At 37.1% G+C, this 20519-nt stretch overlaps 1 protein-coding gene across 1 annotated transcript in view; it reads right to left on the bottom strand.

The window, feature by feature from the left end:
- The window catches only part of RNF150 (ring finger protein 150), a 287625-nt gene that overhangs the window by 65003 nt on the left and 202103 nt on the right, over window positions 1–20519 (bottom strand). The window contains exon 4 of the mRNA XM_008992675.5: window positions 19269–19351. Coding sequence (XP_008990923.1) covers window positions 19269–19351 — 83 coding nt within the window. The remainder of the gene's footprint in view (window positions 1–19268; window positions 19352–20519) is intronic.

Raw genomic sequence — 20519 nt, 5'->3', positions numbered from 1 at the left:
TAAGTGGAAAGAAAAATAAAAGTCACCAGACTAAATAAATAAACAAAAGACAAGGAAAGAATCTGGAGTTTAGGGAAATGCACCAGTTAGTAAACCTCCAAGGTAAGATCCATCTCATCTTATTTGCACGATTTGCGGGATAGCAGTGAGCCCTCCCATGGTTTAACAAGCGCCACATGAGAAAGAACATGAGGAAGACAAGATAATCCATCTCTTAACAATCCCAACAAATTGGAAATACAACAAAGAGTTGGCCAAAGCTGTTTTCCTTCCTCATTCACCAAAGGGAAGCAAACATTTTAAAAAGAGTTCTTCAAACACCTGACAAAAGAGGATGCAGACAACTGCATAATAATGTAGAGATGATGATGAATAATACATTCTTACACTTTTCGGCAGTAATGAGAAACCAAACTAAACTAATTTCCATATCTATTGATTCTTGTTTTCTGCTGTTCTTTCACCTATATGTGTGATTGCCTCCCCAATTTAATGACATTTTTCTCCCCAGCTGGAGAGAGAAGAGGCTGTTCTGTCTTTTCTATCTCGTTCACTTCTGTAGGCACCGTTGGACCCTAACACCCTGCAAGTGAGATAAGGACCCTGTGGTTTTCCTTTGGCACCAACGCAAGCTGTCTCATTCTCCTTAGTGAAGTGGTTATTAAAAAATGTGATTCACTCAGGTACCTAAGAATCCCATATTCCTAGGAAAACATCAACAATTTAAAAAAGATACCTAGTACTTCTATGCTTACCCAAAATGTTTCTGCAGAGCCTCTGAATCTTGTTTGCAAAATTGTCAATAGAGAGTGAATTTTTAACGAACACTGACATTAATGTCAGTAATTAATGAATACTGACAGTATCTACCAGTTATTGTATCCCTACTATGTACCAGGCATGTTACATACATAATTAAATCACAACAGCTCTATGAAGTAGAAATCATTATTTTTGTTTTATGGAAGAGAGAGCTGAAGCTCATGAAAGTAAATTATCCAAAGGGCTAGTCAGCTGCAGAGCTAGGATTCCAACTCCGACTGACAGTCAGTGCTTTTACCCACACTACTCCTCACCCCATCCTCAAATTGTCACAGATAAGGGGGGTAGCTGGAGGTATTCAAGCCTTTATTCTTTCCCAGTATATTTCAGTGCTCCAGCTTAACCTCTCTGAGCCTTAGTTTCTTCACTGATAAAATGAGGATAACAAGAGCACCTATCTGAGGCACTGAATACTATCATCCAGTATGTCAGCTCTCCATCCCTCCAGCACATGGCGGGGATGACAAGCTCTCCTGGGTATGGCCATGTGACTAATTCTGGAAGATAAATTATAAAGAGAAATGACAGATTTCATGGCACTTAATTGCTAACCTGTCAATTGCCAATGTTTGAGATAGTGACTGCTTTGTCAGCCTGACTACCATGAGTGACAGCCACTGCTGACACACAGTGGGCACAAAGCATGGGTGAGAAATCCTTGCTGTGTTAAGCCACTGAGCGTTGGGTTTGTTATTGTTACTGCATCAAAGCTTAGCCTATCCTGACTAGTAAAATACCTTACGGGGCTGTTGTAAGGGTTAAATGCTTGTTTGTAAAGTGCTTCATTAGTATGTTCAGGTGATAATAGCAGTATTAACTATTTTAAATGATGTTGGTATAACATGCACAGTGACAGGTCATAAATATAAATAAAACTGCTACAGAATTCAGTAAAGGGAGAAGTTTGTGAGGAAATTAGGAGGTTATGGGATACAGTAAGGCCTTTCATACAGCCTAAAGTGTGGGAAGAACTTTGAAGAATTTAGAATGCAAGAAAGAAATTCAAAAGGAAGGGATTTACATGAATCAACATATAGGAGAAGCAGAGGTTGAGTTTCCCTCATCTGAAAATCCAAAATCTGAAATGCTTTAAAATCTGGAAAATTTTGAGTGCCCAAAAGGGTGCTCAATGAAAATGCTCACTGTAGCATTTTGGATTTTGGATTTCCAGATGAGGGATGGTGACTCGTACGTATAATGCAAATATTCCAGAATCAAAATGTGAAACACTTCTGGTCCCAGGCATTTTGAGTTAAAGGATACTCAACCTGTAACATGATATATATGGGTTAAAATGTAGGCTATGTAAAGTGGATGAACAGAAAATGAGGTTGGAAAATATGAGTCTAAATTAACATTCAGAAATAATGTAGACGAACTGCACTGGAATGAGGTATGAATGGTGAGAAAAATAATCATGGACCTGAGCCATACTTTTCCCTGTTCCTTGTGATGGTAAACATCTCATCATTAAGTTATTTCCTTCTGTACTTTTCCAGCTTTCTATGTCTCCTAAACAGGAAGTCTTTTTAAGGGGGACAGTATAATTACGACTTGCTGTGTGGTGTTGATTAAGTCAAGTAAGCAGACACATGTCTCTCCCTACCATATACTCAATGGCACTGACCTAGTGCCACACTGTGGGGACAATTCTGCTAAAGGGCTTGATTTGAAATGGTTGAACCAATCATTTAAAAACATCGTATTTATGTATTTATTTAAAAAATATATTTATTTGAGATGGAGTATTGCTCTATTGTCCAGGTTGTATAATGCAGTCGCACGATCTTGGCTCATTGCAACCTCCGTATCCCATGATCAAGTGTTTCTTCTGTGTTAGCCTCCCAAGTAGCTGGGACTATAAGCATGCACCACCATGCCCAGCTAATTTTTGTATTTTTGTAGAGACGGGGTTTTGCCATGTTGGCCAGGCTGGTCTGGAACTCCTGATCTCAGGAGATCCACCATCTTGGCCTCCCAAAGTGCTGGGATTACAGGCGTGAGCCACTGTGCCCAGCCTAAAAACATCATTTTTTTAAAATAGAAAAAAAAATAAATGGAAAAAAGAGCTGTAATGCAGAGCCAGTAGTAACCATTTTTGGCTGCAGTTATAAACATAATAACTTTGTTTTGGCAAGCAAATATGATAACAGTTTCATGTGATAGAGCAAAAAAAAGAATGCGATGAAGTACATTGCTGCTTGCCACACAAGCCCTGTCCTGTGAAAAAGCTGCTCTCTTTTCAGGTTCACAGTCACAAGTTTGGAAAGTAAAATCCAGAGACCATACAGAGGAATTAAAACGCTTAAAACTTGGCTAGATTTGATTTAGTTTCCTTGGGGTTCTTGGACATTTGGCTTAGAGTGAGATGGGGTTTCTGAAGCAGATTTTCAGCCAAACCCATATCCCCAGAGGCATGAAAGTACAGCAGGGCATCCTGCTTGAGCAGGATAAGTGTGGCTATGGAGTTGACACCATAGCCAGTGATACAGAGCTGGCCCAGAAGTCAGAAAACCTGGCTTTACTTTGGGCCCTGGGACCAACTTCTTTGAGTTAAGGTTTTCTTTTAGTAAAATAAAGGGGCAATAATGACATGTGTCCTTTCTATAATATAGGCTGGTGTGAGCTAAAATTAGACATTAATGCAAAAGTGCTTTGTGAACAGTAGAATGTTTTTCAAAGTTAAAGTGTTGTAATAACCATTTATTCCACACAGCTCTGCACTGTTAGATTTATATCATGAAAGAAACACCAACAACTTTAAATAAACTAAGAAACGATATCAGATCTTCTTGCTACTAATGTCAGTTTCTTTTTAAACTACAATGGGAGAAATTTTCACTTTGGGAATGCAAGTTGGGTGGAATTGCAGGACCCTCATTTGATAGCGTGTCTCGCTCCTTGGGTTTCTGACAGAGGGAGGCTCTGTGTGTTTAGAACTTGACTCTGGTCTAATTATATCGTTTGGCTGGGCAGCAAGGCTAGTTGGCATTCATCCTGTGTGTCTCCTTGATGAATATAACTGGGGATCAGGACATTTGAAGTCAGAATGCCATATTTAACAAGGTTATTACAGTGCAAGACTTCTGTCCTAAGGAGGCATTTGCTGTTGAAAGACAACAGAAAAGAACATGTCAGCCATCATTTATAGCACTGCTATCCCTTTCATGTTCCCTTTCTTTATTACCGTAAGTGATATCTTTTATACATGCTATGTTGTGCAGATAAAAATCTGAAATATTCAAAGAAAACTAAGAAAACATTTAGCAAACTTCAAACTTAGAAATACTGTATAATTTTTACTAATGTGTAAAGTGAACTATTGTTTTTATAAATTCTATAGCATAGCTTTTTCGGTACTTAATTTTTTTCCATTATTTTATTTTTGAGATGGAGTCTCACTCTGTTTCCCAGGCCTGTGTGCAGTGGTGTGATCTTGGCTCAGTGCATCCTCTGCCTCCTGGGTTCAATTTATCCTCCTGTTTCAGCCTCCCAAGTAGCTGGGACTACAGGTGCCTGCCACCATGCCCAGTTAATTTTTGTATTTTTAGTAGAGATGGGGTTTTACCATATTGATCAGATTGGTCATGAACTCCTGACTTCAGGTGATCTGCCTGCCTCGGCCTCCCAAAGTCCTGGGATTACAAGCATTAGCCACCGTACTCAGCCTTCATTACTTTAAATGAAAGTATAATGTACCATAAAATGCATAAATCTTAAGCAAGCTTGATGATTTCTTAAGTGTATGTATGCTTATGTACACATCACCCAGATGAAGATATACACCATCCTGTCACCCCAGCAAGTCTTACTGTGCCCCTTACCAGTCAGCACCCACTCTCTGTCACGTAACCACCATTCTAACCTCTGCCCCCATATGAGTTTTTCTTGTAATTAAATTTCAAATGAAATCATAAGGTTTGTATTCTTTTTTGTCTAGCTTTCTTACTCAGAATAATGGCTTTCAGATTCATCTGTGCCTTGATGTAAATCAATTGCTTTTTTTTCTACTGCTCAGTAGTATTCAATTGAATGGATGTACCCCAATTTGTTTGCAGATTTTTCCATTGTTTGATATCTGTTTTCATTTTTTAGCTATTATGACTAAATGTGCTATGGCCACTCTTATATCAGTCTTTCTGTTAATATGTGCATTCATTTCTCTCGGGTGTATATCCAAGAATGGAATTGCTAGGTCACAGGGTAGGGTGTATTTAACTTTAGTGGAAACTAATAAACTAATTTCCAAAGTTGTTGTGTCATTTTAAACTCCTACCACATTGCATAACTTTTAATTTGGCCAAGTATATAAAATTATATTCTTAATAAATGGGTTTAAAAAATAGTTTCAATAAACTATTGGAGTGAGACACCATACACCAGCATAAATTTTCATATAAATTTGAAAAGAGTAGTTAATTGATCATTAACTTATTTCTTGATAGGGAAGGATTAAAGTAAGGGGGAAGAGATAAAAATACAAATTCATTAATATTATAGCATAATTTTTAAATTGTTAAAAAGCACCATAAAAAATAAAAATAATAAAACCTGATTCACCAAAAACATTAAAATAAAATGTTAAACATAATATTACAGTTTGTCAGTTCTAAGCCATATCATTCACCAATCCCATGTGAACCAATCTAAAATTAGGAAACATCTTACAATCAATGACAATTTATATTAAATATGATATGATATATAAAGAACTTATATTAGTCAACAGTACTATATCAAAGAAATCAAAGACATGGGAATTAAAACTAGCTTTATATTTGGCTATCAGATGAGAAAGATGCTTTAAAAATTTACTACTCCATGGTTCCGAGAGAGTGCTAGCATAAACACCCTCACATACTGCTAATGAGGTATCAATAATTACCACCTTTCAGGAAAGCAACTGGATAAAAATTTTCAAGATTATTTAAAATTATTTTCAATCTAGTAAGTTCACTTTTAGAAATGTATCCTAAGGGATAAATACAGAATAAATATATAAACAACTAATCTCATGATGTTATAATGATGAAAAACTGGAAGCAATTTAAATGCTGAACAGTGATGGAGGATAGTTAAATAAATTCCAACAATGAACTATTATGGAAGTACTAAAAATTTTAAAATAATTTCTTTTTCTTTCTTTCTTTTTTTTTTGAGATGGAGTATGGCTCTGTTGCTAGGCTAAAGCGCAGTGGTGAGATATTGGCTCACTGCAACCTCCACCTCCTGGGTTCAAGCAATTCTCCTGCCTCAGCTTCCCAAGAAGCTAGGATTTCAGACGCCTGGCATAACAACCATCTAATTTTTGTATTTTTAATAGAAACACAGTTTCATCATGTTGGCCAGGTTTGTCTTGAACTCCTGACCTCAAGTGATCCACCTGCCTCAGCCTCCCAAAGTGCTGGGATTATAGGCAGGTGTGAGCCACTGCACACAGCCGAAAAATTTGAAAATAATTGCTAAAGTTTTAGAAAATACTTTTCATCATTGAATAAGAAAGTAGAAGAAAAACAATATTAATTGCTTGACTCTACGATGTTTAAAAATACACAAATGTAATGTTAATATATACATATTATAAAAATTATGCCAATGTTAATAATGATTATTTCTGGGTGGTCAGGTTATTTTTGTTTATTTCTTTATACTTTTCTCTATTTTCAATATTCTGTACAATTAGCAGTGAAACCTTGAAAGTTATTTTTAAAAAACACATTTATAAACAGCTACAAATAGAATGACCAATTCATAACATCAGCATAAGAGGGTAAGTCAAATCATATGAAAATCAGCTAATATTCATCACTCTTTTCAAAATAAAGGAACTTGGAAAAAAAAATCTGTTCCTAATCAAGCCTATGTAACAGGCACAGCAGGGTAAAATCAGGACAGGCCATTTCTGCCCTGCCAGAAAGTGCCCCTTTGTTTTCTACTTCACGAGTTATAAGACTCATAATCGGAATCCTCATCACATTACAGCATTCTGTAAAAAAATTTTTTTACTCATAAAGAGCTTGGAATTTTCTGTCCACACATTCAGTTCATTTGAAAATCAAACTGGGAAAGTATACAGCAATAAGTGCCCATATGAGAAGAGTGGAGAGATCCAAAATTGACACTCTATTGTCAAAATTGAAAGAGCTAGAGGAGCAAGATCAAAAAAACTCAAAACCCAGCAGAAGACAAGAAATAACTAAGATCAGAGCTGAACTGAAGGAGATTGAGACACGAAAAACCCTCCAAAAAATCAATAAATCCAAGAGCTGGTTTTTTGAAAAGATCAACAAAGTAGACAGACCACTAGCCAGATTGATTAAAAAGAAAAGAGAGAACAACCAGATAGATGCAATAAAAAATGATAAAGGGGAAATCACCACAGATTCCACAGAAATTCAAACTATCATCAGAGAATATTACAAACAACTCTATGCACATAAACTAGTAAACCTGGAAGAAATGGATAAATTCCTGGACTCCTGTGTCCTCCCAAGCCTAAACCAGGAGGAAGCTGAAACTATGAATAGACCAATAACAAGGTCAGAAGTCTAGGCAGCAATTAAGAGCCTACCACACAAAAAAAGCCCAGGTCCAGACGGGTTCACAGCCGAATTCTACCAGACAAACAAAGAGGAGCTGGTACCATTCCTTCTGAAACTACTCCAAATAATCCCAAAAGAAGGAATCCTTCCCAAATCATTTTATGAGACCAATATCATCCTGATAGCAAATCCAGGCAGAGACCCAAAAAGAAAAGAAAACTTCAGGCCAATATCGATGATGAACATAGATGCAAAAATATTCAATAAAATATTGGCAAGCCGATTGCAAGAGCAAATCAAAAAACTTATTCATCATGATCAAGTAGGATTCATCCCGGGGATGCAAGGCTGGTTCAACATACACAAGTCTATAAATGTAATTCACCACATAAACAGAACCAAAAACGAAAACCACATGGTTATCTCAATAGATGCAGAGAAGGCATTTGACAAAATTCAACAGCCCTTTATGCTAAAAACCCTCAATAAACTCAGGATCGATGGAACGTATATCAAAGTAATAAAAGCTATTTATGACAAACCAACAGCCAATATCATACTGAATGGGCAAACACTGGAAGCATTCCCTTTGAAATCCGGCACTAGACAAGGATGCCCTCTCTCACCACTCCTATTCAATATAGTACTGGAAGTTCTAGCCAGAGCAATCAGGCAAGAAAAAGAAATAAAGGGTATTCAAATAGGAAAGGTGGAAGCCAAATTGTCTCTATTTGCAGATGACATGATAGTATACCTAGAAGACCCCATCGCCTCAGCCCAAAAACTCCTGAAACTGATAAGCAACTTCAGCAAAGTCTCAGGATATAAAATCAATGTGCAAAAATCACAAGCCTTCCTCTACACCAATAACAGACTTAAAGAAAGCCAAATCAAGAAGGAACTGCCATTCACAATTGCTACAAAAAGAATAAAATACCTTGGAATACAACTCACAAGGAACGTAAGGGACCTCTTCAAGGAAAACTACAAACCACTGCTCAATGAAATCAGAGAGAACACAAACAGATGGAGAAACATTCCATGTTCATGGTTAGGAAGAATTAATATCGTAAATATGGCTATACTGCCCAAAGTAATTTACAGAATCAATACTATACCCATCAAGCTACCATTGACTTTCTTCACAGAACTGAAAAAAACCACCATGAACTTCATATGGAACCAAAAGAGAGCCCGCATAGCCAAGTCAATTCTAAGCAAAAAGAACACAGCGGGGGGCATCACACTACCAGATTTCAAACTAAACTACAAGGCTACAGTAATCAAAACAGCATGGTACTGGTACCAAAACAGAGATATAGACCAATGGAACAGAACAGAGGCATCGGAGGCAACACAACATATCTACAGCCATACAATCTTTGATAAACCTGACAAAAACAAGCAATGGGGAAAGGATTCCCTGTTCAACAAATGGTGTTGGGAAAACTGGCTAGCCATGTGCAGAAAGCAGAAACTGGACCCCTTCCTGACACCTTACACTAAAATGAACTCCAGATGGATTAAAGACTTAAACATAAGACCTGGCACCATAAAAACCCTAGAGGAAAATCTAGGCAAAACCATCCAGGACATAGGAGTAGGCAAGGACTTCATGAACAAAACACTAAAAGCATTGGCAACAAAAGCCAAAATAGACAAATGGGACCTAATCAAACTCCACAGCTTCTGCACAGCAAAAGAAACAGTCACTAGAGTGAATCGGCAACCAACAGAATGGGAAAAAATTTTTGCAGTTTACCCACCTGACAAAGGGCTGATATCCAGAATTTACAAAGAACTCTAACAGATTTACAGGAAAAAAACAAACAAGCCCATTCAAAAGTGGGCAAAGGATATGAACAGACACTTTACAAAAGAAGACATATATAAGGCCAACAATCATATGAAAAAATGCTCATCATCACTGGTCATCAGAGAGATGCAAATCAAAACCACATTGAGATACCATCTCACGCCAGTTAGAATGGCGATCATTAAAAAATCTGAAGACAACAGATGCTGGAGAGGATGTGGAGAAAAAGGAACACTTTGACACTGTTGGTGGGAGTGTAAATTAGTTCAACCATTGTGGAAGACAGTGTGGCGATTCCTCAAGGCCTTAGAAATAGAAATTCCATTTGACCCAGCAATCCCATTACTGGTTATATATCCAAAGGACTATAAATCGTTCTACTATAAGGACACATGCACAGGAATGTTCATTGCAGCACTGTTTACAATAGCAAAGACCTGGAATCAACCCAAATGCCCCACAATGGTAGACTGGATTGGGAAATTGTGGCACATATACACCATGGAATATTATGCAGCAATAAAAAATGATGAGTTTGTGTCATTTGTAGGGACATGGATGAATCTGGAGAACATCATTCTCAGCAAACTGACACAAGAACAGAAAATGAAACACCGCATATTCTCACTCATAGGCAGGTGATGAAAAATGAGAACACATCGACACAGGGAGGGGAGTACTAAACACTGGGGTCTATTGGGGGGAAAAGGGGAGGGCCAATGGGAGGGGGAGGTGGGGAGGGATAGCCTGGGGAGAAATGCCAAATATGGGTGAAGGGGAGAAAGGAAGCAAAACACACTGCCATGTGTGTACCTATGCAACTGTCTTGCATGTTCTGCACATGTACCCCCAAACCTAAAATGCAATAAAAAAAAAAAAAGAAAATCAAACTGATCCCTGGATTTAAAAATTTTAAGTGGCTAGTGCCTTTTTATACTGATTTCTGTAAAACTTGATGGTAACTCTTTATGTTTTCAAATATTAAAACGATGTTCACTTTTTTACATCATTCTTCCTCATGTTATGCTATTTATTATGATCATGTCTCTGGCAGGGAGAGTGAATGAGAGGCTGCCCCAGTCCTCCAAAGAAGGAAATTCACAAATAAATATCAGAGTCCAACTTTTATTTTGCCTTGGTTGTCATTAAGGGTCCAAGATGTGAATCCTATATCAGAGATTACGGAGAAGCAAGGGGCTATGAACTACCAGGGTTGTTCTGTCCAGTGAGGATTAGGAAGCTCCATGGTATATAAGGAACACACAATTTTCCAAGGCCTGTCAGACTCAAGATGCTGTTAATAAGTCATTTTTGGTGTAGGCACTGTGCTCCCACCTACATTAGCTCAGTAAATCTTACTAAATCAATTTTAAGGAGGTAGGCAAGTCACTCTGGGCCTTAGAGTCTGTGCTTGTTTAGAAAGCTTTACCAATGGATTCCTCTACTGTTTCTCATGTACTTTACATTAAATGTCTCCCAGTGCTGCTTCTCTGGCAGGGGAAAAATGCCACCTCTCCTTGGGGACAGGAGTTCAAGGAATATAGTATTTGAAAAGTCAAGTAATAATGAGATGCAGGTTAAAAATATACATCAGTCACACTAACTGAGACAGAAAAGCAGCTGTCTGTCTGACTGGTTACGGACAAGGATAAATTATGAATGTTGTGTCAATTGTCAACATGGTACAAAATAACAACAAATTCATTAAAACAAGTAGACCATATTTGGGTTTTGACTTTTCAGCAGCCTTCGAAAAAGTCCTTTTCCAAGTCTCCAGGTCTATCCCTTTTAGGTTCTTCTGTCTGACTCAGACACTAAAATGCAATTAGATATCCCTTTGCAAGTTAGGGTATCTGTTGCCACAACTTATACATACAAACTCAATTTCTCCTTTCATGATTACTGCTCTGTATCAGGAACCATTTATTCTGTTTTTTAAATTTTGGTCTTGTATGTAACTGTGTTTAAATTTCCACTTCATTTCTTTCAACACTAATGCTTTTTGTCATGTTCTGGTCTTTGTAAAAGTATAGCCTTACATTACAAATTTTTTAAAACAGTAAACATATGATATATTCTATATCTCAAATTACAAAGGGGAGCTCTGGAACTGATACAGAAATTTAACCTCATTTCTAAAAGGAAAAAAGAGAAAGAGGAAGGGTAACACAGTGTTTACAAATAGAATCAATTATCTATTTAGAATGGAGCTTTGCTTCTGGGACTGAGTTGTGAGAATACTTTGGGGCTGGGTAACTCTGAAGAAAGGCTTAAAAAGATAAGCCAAGGCTAATCCTCAAGTGGAGTTTGTGTGTGTGTGTGTGTGTGTGTGTGTGTGTGTGTGTGTAGTGATGAAATTCCTTTTTGTGTTATGGTTTTTGAGTGACAGTTTGCAAGCTGCTGTATTTTTTTCTATGTATAATTCAAATGGAAAGACATGAGCATGTTTTAAATGCAAACAAATATATATGTATCCATCAGCTGCCTATCTGAGAAACACAGGCAGCCATTTTCAATATTTCAAATGTTGAGTCATCTAGTTTACTCCTGGATCTCTCTTGAATACATCTATTTCTGTGTCACAGTGCCAGCATTCCCATTCAGACTTCTGGCATTTCCTACCTGGACTTTGCAATCGTCTCCTCACGGGTCCCTCTGACTCCAGTCAGATCCCTCTTAGCCATGCTGTACACTGCTGCCAGTGTGCTGTGTATGAAGCACAAGCCAAACCCCTCACAGTGGGTCCTTCAGCACTTGGTTATAATCCGGGGCCCTCAGCCGGGCATTTGGGCCCTGAAGGATCTGGGATGCCTCCTCTCTAGCCTCATCCCCAACACAAGCATCACACTCTAACAATTCCAGGTTATCACAGTTATCTTTGCTTGGAATATTCTTAGCTCTGGCTGGAAAGCTCCTTGTATATATCTTTATGGAATATAATTAGGCAATTTAAATTTATAACCTTAGAAACAAGGAACTAATCTAAAATGTGAACTAAGATCTAAACAGAGCTACTTATCACAGCCTTATTTATAATAGCAAAAAAGTGTGTGTGTGTGCGCAGAACAATTTAAGTGTCCAAAAATAGACATATAAATTATGACACATGGGATATTACATATTAATTTAAAATGGTACTGACAAACTTTCAGAAGACATGGAAAACACATGTTTTTTTCTAGAAAATGAAGGAGGAAATCAGCAAGACTTGTTTTCTGAACCTTGGTCAAGACCCTCCTGATCAAATCAGGATGAAGCCAAGAAACTGGCCAAAACCAGCGAGGACCAAGATGGCAACAAGGGCAACCTCTAGTTGACAGTCTATAAATCATGCCATGGCAGACCTGGAAATTACCTTATCTAATTCTGAGAACTCTCTGCTCCTTTTCCAGAAAGTTCATGAATAATCTGCCCCTTAATTAGCATCTATTTAAGGGTGCGTATAAATATAGCTAGCTGGCAACTCTGCCTGTGGAATAGCCCTGCTGTGCCTATGGGGCAGCCATTTTGTTGTACACCATTGCTCTAATAAAACTTGCTTTTTTCCACTGTCAGCTTGCTCTTGAATTCTTTCCTGAGTGAAGCCAAGAACATTCCTGAGCTAAGCCCCAGTTTTGGGGTACACTCGCATCAAAAAAACTTAAAGTGACTTGGGAAGATGCAAGTATCCAAAAATATATTATAAAAGAAGAAAAAAATAAAAAAAAATAGAGACATAAAACAGAGTAAGAGATGAGCCTTTTGGCTATAGGTAGGTCACAGATTTGGCTCTTAGATTTGTATCAACAAACAGAAACAATCCAGACAATATCACAGTTGAATATCTACAGTATAAAAACATTCCCCTTGCTTGAGAGAAATACAGTTATTCCATACATGAATTATTCTGGTTAGTCCCCATGAGGAAGCCAGAGCACAAAATCCTAATGAGACACAATGGCAAGTTTGCTAAGATTGCTTCCTTGAGTAATCTCCAATAAAAACAATGGCAATTGCCCCCAGCCAACCCAAATCTCCTATAAGGAGTTAATATGAAATAGTGCATGTTTTTAGTGTTCTTGTGAATTTACCTTGTTTCAGGAGTACATTTTAGAAAAACAGAAGAACCTAATTACATTCCAGTTATTCTTCCTGACTAATAATTTTTTTTTTTTTAGCCAACCTTGCTGACCAAGAATAATTTTTGTAGTCACACTCCTGTTACACTTAATGAGTTTGAAGTTGTACTTGGTGTAAAAGTACCTAGAGCCAGCTAATCTAGCTTGACAATTAAAAATAGACTTATCAGAATGAATAAGTAAAGGGCAGGAGTAGAAGCAGGGAGATTAGTGAGGCTACTGCACAATGGTGGGGATGATGTGAGTGATGGTCACGGAAACCGTAACAGTACCATTGATAATGACAAGAATAATATCATCTGAGTATTGTAACAATAGCAATAATATAAATATATAAAACTATCACTTTGACAGGGTTTTGAATGTGCAAATACTAATTTCTAGTTAGCCAAATTTAATTGCAGTCTTGAAAATCTAAGTTCCTTCATTGACATTTTCTGTTAATAAAAGTAAAGCCCAAATTAAAAATAAAATGCACATACAATTCAAGACAGAGGGAATGAGGGATTGCTGTTTAATGGATTTAGAGTTTCATGCTGGGAGGATGAAGACGTTCAAGAGATGGACAGTACTGATGGTTTCACAGCAAGGTGAATGTACCTAATGTCACTGAATTGTATATTTAAATATGATTAAAAGGTATATGTTGTGTTATATACATTTTACCAAAAGAAAAAAAAACCCCGAAAAACAAATACCACACGTACATACAACCCCAAAACAGTTCCAGGTTTATCTCATCTAACAGGTAACCTTGCCCAGGCAAAACTAACTTCTGCTGTAAAGACTGAGGCCTGCAAAACCTGGACCTGCAGAGCCATTGATGGACCCTGACTCAGAGGCTGCTCAGAGACGGCAGCACTGCTCTGTAATGCTGAAATCTGCCTCAGTGTGTGGATGTTAGCAGCAGTGCAACACCTCTCCACAAGAACTATTTTAGAATAGGTGTTGTTAGGTATTTACTTTATTCAGCCACCTTCCCTGCTCCCACAAAAGACCTCATTCAAGTCCAGGTGGCATTGACAACACTGATCCTTGGCATATCATCCAGGAAACACTATTTACAAAATGGAACTACATGCAGTACTTTATCCAAAATACCTGGGGCCAGAAGTGTTTTGGATTTTTTTTTTCTTCAGATTTTGGAATGTCTGCATTATGCCTAATCCAAATAGCTAAAATTCAAAACGCTCCAATAAGAATTTCCCTGGACCATCACGGTGCTCAAAAAGTTTCAGATATAAAGCATTTTGGATTTGGATTTTGGGACTATGTATATGAAAGCTGTAATTTGTTTATGAACAAGTTAAAAGTTGGGAAGCATCAACCAAAGATGATAACATGAGTGGTAGAGAATTTTGTCTGTAATCCAACTCTGATGATAATAAGCCAGCAGGACATGCTTCCCCTACATGTCACATAATCAAACTAAGCATGTAAGACTTCTTCTCTGTCTGCTGTAGTGGGGCGAGATTGTGAAATGCAAAAAACTCATCAAGGGATATTATAAAATAAGCTAAAGTGGGCCAGGACACCCCCCTGCTTTATCTCAGTAGAAAAATCTGATTGGGCCAAGAAAAGACCCTGACCTTTGAAGAGTGAGTTTTATATAAGCACCAACATCCCAGGGTCTTTGGTCAGTTTGTGCAGCTTAGAGCTTGATCAGCTTCTGTCAATAGTATCAAAGGCCAAAGGAAAGTCAAAATGAGCCATAAATAATCTAAAAGAATACCCCCAATAATCTAATACCATTTCTAGCAAATTCTTACAGTGTATGTGAAAAGAGCAGGATAGTAAATGATATTGACAATAGTATTTTAGAGTTGCAAAAATAAGCATAAGAAATAAAAAGAAGGTGACATATAACAATGATAGCAGTAGTTACTTGCATGAAGAACTTAGGCAGATATTTAAATATTTACCCATTTTACAAATTTTCTAGAATGAAGATACAATGGACAAAACAAACCATTGTTAGAAATTGGAAAATATTACTTTTTTTCTGTGGAATCTTTCTTAACTTCCTTGTGCCTGATATTAATCCCTCCAAAATTTTTATATATTTTGTTATTATTGTTACACATGCCATACTCTATCATGAATACTTACTTAAATTCCTTTCCCTCCGCTAGACTATTTCCCTTCGAGCATGCATCATTCCATTTGTCTTCTCATCTCTGGCACTTTCCACTATTCCTGGCACACAGTTGCTGCAAAATGTCCGTTGTTCCAAATGAAGCATTTAGGTACTAAAAGTTTATCAAGAGGGTCTGCTTATTACTAGACAATGTTTACATTTTTCCTCAGCTGTGGAGGAGAGTTCATAAAAATCAAAGAAAAAAACAGAAGTAGAAACTAGTGTCTTCCCTAATTTGTGATAATGCTACAGGGATAAATTAGAGATACGAGATAATTTAATAGGTATATAAAGGAAGGATGAATCTATTGCTTTGCTTTAAAACAATGGCAAACAAGGACTTTTGGCCTGCCTAAGGAATTCATATGCCTTCTGAGATACTGTATGTTTGCAATTGAGAAGCTAAACAGGCTGAAATGAGTAATCCTTGAAGAATAGTAGGGACATCATGAAATTAAAGCAATGGAAGAATCAGAGAGGCTAACTTACTCTCTGTGCAAGAGGAGATAATAAAACTTCAATGAAACATCTTTTGTGGCTAAAAATAATAATCACAAATACTAACCTGGGATACAAAAACCATCCCTAAAATATAGGATAATGCATATTTTGGCATACGTATGATGTAGCTAAACCAAAATGTCTTGAGTAATGTCTCAGTGGTGTATTAGGATCAACTCCAAACCACAGAAGTTAGACCTGTCTGAGGCTGAGCTGCTTTATGGGCTGAAGGGGTTCTGTCCCTCATGGTAGATGTACATGTCCAGGCTCACTCCGGCAGGGGGAGGGGGTCACCTTTATGTGCTAGTGAGGGACAAGATGAAGAAAGAATGAAGAGGAAGAAATGATAGGCGTGTATTTGCATGACTTAACTTTAATAATCACTGTGACAAAAAGAAGAAGGCATTTATGAATTCACCATAATTTGTTCATGGGTCTCAGAAAGGGACAAGCAATAACGTGATTTTGAAAAAGTTTTGGTACAAGCACATAATTTGGAAAGACATCCTAAATGAAAACAATAGTGAAGAGATGCACCAAGAATGTCAGTAGTTATGAGGCCACAGGAAAAAGGTGTGAGTGAAGGGAGATGATAAACTGGAACATTTTGAAACAGTTTTTAAGCCAAGGAGATGCAAAGAAGTCTGTGGATGAGTCAGCAAGGAAATAATGGGAAAGAGAGTCTATGAAGTTCATAGGAGCAGGCTTAATAATACCCCAGAGTAAATTATGCAGCAAAAAGCAAATGTCATTGCATTCGTTTGATAATATCCATTAGTGTAAACGGTCTGGCAGAAAACAGCAACAGGCATAAAAATATCTTGATTTTAAAATCTACATGGAAAAAATGTATGAGCTATTCAGAATAGATATGTGTGACTAGTAAAGATCAAATAGTAATTAACTATAGCTGTATTTGAAAATGCTCAAATGCACATTGTTATTTAAAGCAGGGTTCATAGTATGGAAAAAATAGTAGATAGACAGTAAGGAACATGAAACAAAATCAAGGAATGAGCTAAGAATCAAATAATGATTTAAACAAGGAGGACCCTGAAGCCAAACTAAACAAGCCAAGAGCAAAGGCTAATGTATATTGAAATTCCTAAGATTTTAGTTTCTGTGGTAAATATTGAAACACTATTTCTTTGGTTAATATTTCCAAAAAATTATAATATGAAAGGAGATCTGGAATAATACATCATGAAAATTAAACACTGTTAAAATCTGTCATAAATAAAAATTGAACTCAGCCAAAAGTGTTCCCAAATAAAGACATGGAAAATTAAATTGTGGTATATCCGTGGCTTGTATATTATGTAGTCTCTAGCAATTATATATCTATGTAGTAACATGAAAGGTATTCATGACAGCTTTAAATGAATAAACTATTTTATATTGTATGAATTGTAGAGCTAAAGTAATGCTATGCACATAATTTTTAAAACAGATTTTCTTAATTTACAGTTGTAAATGTCTTTGGATTTTCCAGAAAAAGGTAGATATTGAATTTGAACTGGCTCTGAATGTTTTTTATTAGTCGTACTCTCATAGGGTTCTAAATAATCTTTAAGAAAAAAAATTAAAGGAAAGCACTTTATTTGCTTATAACTAAGAGGCTTTATAAAACCTTTAATAAAATACTGCAGAGATAAAAGATGTTACTCCAAGAGGCATTCTGTAGTTCACATACTGCATTTGTCTGCCCGTGTTTCTGGAAATCACTGAGTCAACACTAAGTATATGTAATATTTACTAGAAAGAATTAATACAGCATTCCCTCATATGAAAGAAACTACCAAATTTCACGTGTCTCTATTTGTGATTTTGTCCACAAACTAAGGGAAAGTGAATCACAACTGAAGGCTTTGGCTGGGGCCACGAGGATGTACTTCCCTATTGCCTGTTTTCCCAATGCTCAATTTGCCCATGGACATTTCAACCAAGGTCTGTTTCCTTTGGGAGTTGATTCATCAATTTTAGTATCCTGTCACTTTTTTGTGGTCACCTCTTTGTCATTTTGTGATTATTAGGCCATTCCTCTAAATTAATTTTTGTTTCTTTTGTAGTTCTAGTAAACAGTCTTAAAGTTTGCACTGTTTTATGAATATGTGACTTGACCTATATCTTTGTGGTATATGTTTTCCTACTTTAAAGTCTCTAAGAATTTTTTTTTTTGAGATGAGGTCTCACTGTCACCCAGTACAGTGGCGCGATCACTGGAGTGTGTGGTGGTGCAATTATTGCTGAATATAACCTTGAACTCCTGGGCTCAAGGGATTCTCCCACCTCACCCTCCTGAGTAGTCAGGATTACAGGCTAGTGCCGCCATGTTCTGAGCACCACCATGTTCAGCTAATTTTTAAATTTTTTTTTAGAGACAGAGTCTTTCTATATTGCCCAGGTTGTTCTTGAAATCTTGGCCTCAAGCGATCCTCCTGTCTTGGCCTCCCAAAGCACTGGGATTACAGGTGTAAGCCACCATGCCTGGCTGAAAGTATCTATGAATATTGAAAGTCAGTCTTTCTAAATGAAGAATCTCCCAACAAGGAATAATTTTATTTTTATTTTTGAGACATTTGCACAGATGAAAAAACACTAAAAAAGGTTGTCAATGACAAAGAATGGATTTCACATGACTGTAAAAGATTTGATTTCATTAAAGTATTTAAATTTATTTAATTAAAGAATTCAGATACCTTCACAGTAAATTTCAATTAGGGAGAGGGAACGGGATTATAAGAGAATCACCTGGGGAGTTTCCCCAACTATACCTGCCTGGCGTCCCCTAGACGCAAGAATTTTAGGAGAATTTGAGTGTCACATTCTCTTTCTGTTAGTTAAAAAAAAAAAAAAGAAACGAAAGAAAGAACATGGGATCTGCCCTTGGCCTCCTACTTACTCCTGGCCATATTCTAGTTACCACATTATTCATGATCATTCACAAAATATTTCTCAGAGCTTACTATTTTAATTAAAATGGTACTGGTATAAGCCCGAATTCATGCTGAACATCGTAGATCTGTTGTTCAAGAAAACTTATACTTTGTGGCTACATCATCCAATTTTGTATCATGAAGCTCTAGTGCACAGCAGTATACTTCCTTTAAGGCAAAGGGGATGGGGGTCAGAAAAATATTTAATGACACAGTGTTTTCAAGGACAAAGTTTATGCAACAACAAGAATGTTTGGGTTGTCCGCAATGGAAACATGGAAATGTTGGGGCAGACCAACCTGACAGTGCTATGCCCAGCAGGTCTGTGCCAGGGAGGACACGTGGGTGCGCTCCACACATACAGCCCAATCAAAAGCAGGCAGCCTAGTGACTCACCGGCAGGGCAGGATCCGGACAACGTCATTGGGCTTGTACCCTTCAATACAAACTGCACAGTTGTCAAAATCAGACTCTGTTTCCTGCAACAGAGGAACCACAGATGAGCCTATTTTCTTAGCTTCATCTCTTGTAGAAAATATCCAAGCTAAAATCCAAGGAGAGCTTGCCTGGAACAAAGATTTAAGTAGTACTGGTGCCAGTCTTTAAATCAAATTTACCATCAATTGGCCTAGTTTCCATTCCTTCTAACCTCTACTTTTTGTTTCTAGGTTCCACTGCAAGTCCTTTTGTGAGGGATTTTCTAAAGTACCATTACTAACAATGCTATTAATTATAATTAGAGGTGACATATCAAAAATTTCAGGATAAGAAATAATATTTATGGTGAACTATGTGAATGACATTTAATCTATTCATTCTTCTAGAATCTAGTATATAAAATAAATATTAAAACAAAATGGTAATTCCATTTTTTTCCAAGTATATAAACCTCTTTTAATGCCTCATAACATAGTGCTTATGTAATAGTCCTTGTACTTTAATTATTCTCTGATTGAGTGGAAATAACATGATGACTAAAATGTACTTTCAATGTAGTAATGCTTTTAAATAAATTTTATCTTATAAGCCCAATGGCATTTTCATATACTTGAAAAATAAAGCAGATAATTTGTGAGATAAATCAATTATTTAGACTAGAGACAGTACTGGCTTATATGTGGAGTTGTAAATTCCTTACATTGCTCCAAGGAGCCCCAAACCCATGTATTGTAATTCATTGCTCTAACTTGGCCTGGGTTGAATAAGAGAGACTCTTAGAAGCACGTAAACCTGGGCAGGACTGCTTTGTTTTCCCTCCTCAAGATACACTATTGCTTTTGGCTTTATGCCATCATTCTACAGTGAAGGAGGCTATTCAAATGACTTTGGGGCTCTGTGTTTTGGTTTAAATTTTTTTTTTTTATAGAGACAGGGTCTTGCTACATTGCCTCGGCCGGTCTCGAACTCCTGGCCTCAAGTGAACTACCTACCTTGGCCTCCCAAAGTGCTAGAATTGAAGGAGCCACCCCACCTGTCAACCTTGAGGTTCTGAATACTGGAATTCAGAGGGATTGAATATACTTCCTGCATTTCCTGCATTTATACTGTAGACTTAAGTGGAGAACATAGTTCAGCACATAAAGCTGTCTTCCTTGCAAAGATTCATGAAAAAACCTTCTCGGGTCATAATATCAGGAACAATCATTT

Source organism: Callithrix jacchus, chromosome 3 (assembly GCF_049354715.1).
Source record: "Callithrix jacchus isolate 240 chromosome 3, calJac240_pri, whole genome shotgun sequence".
In the NCBI taxonomy this organism is placed as follows: Eukaryota; Metazoa; Chordata; class Mammalia; order Primates; family Cebidae; genus Callithrix; species Callithrix jacchus.
This window is presented reverse-complemented; position numbering and strand designations above follow the sequence as displayed.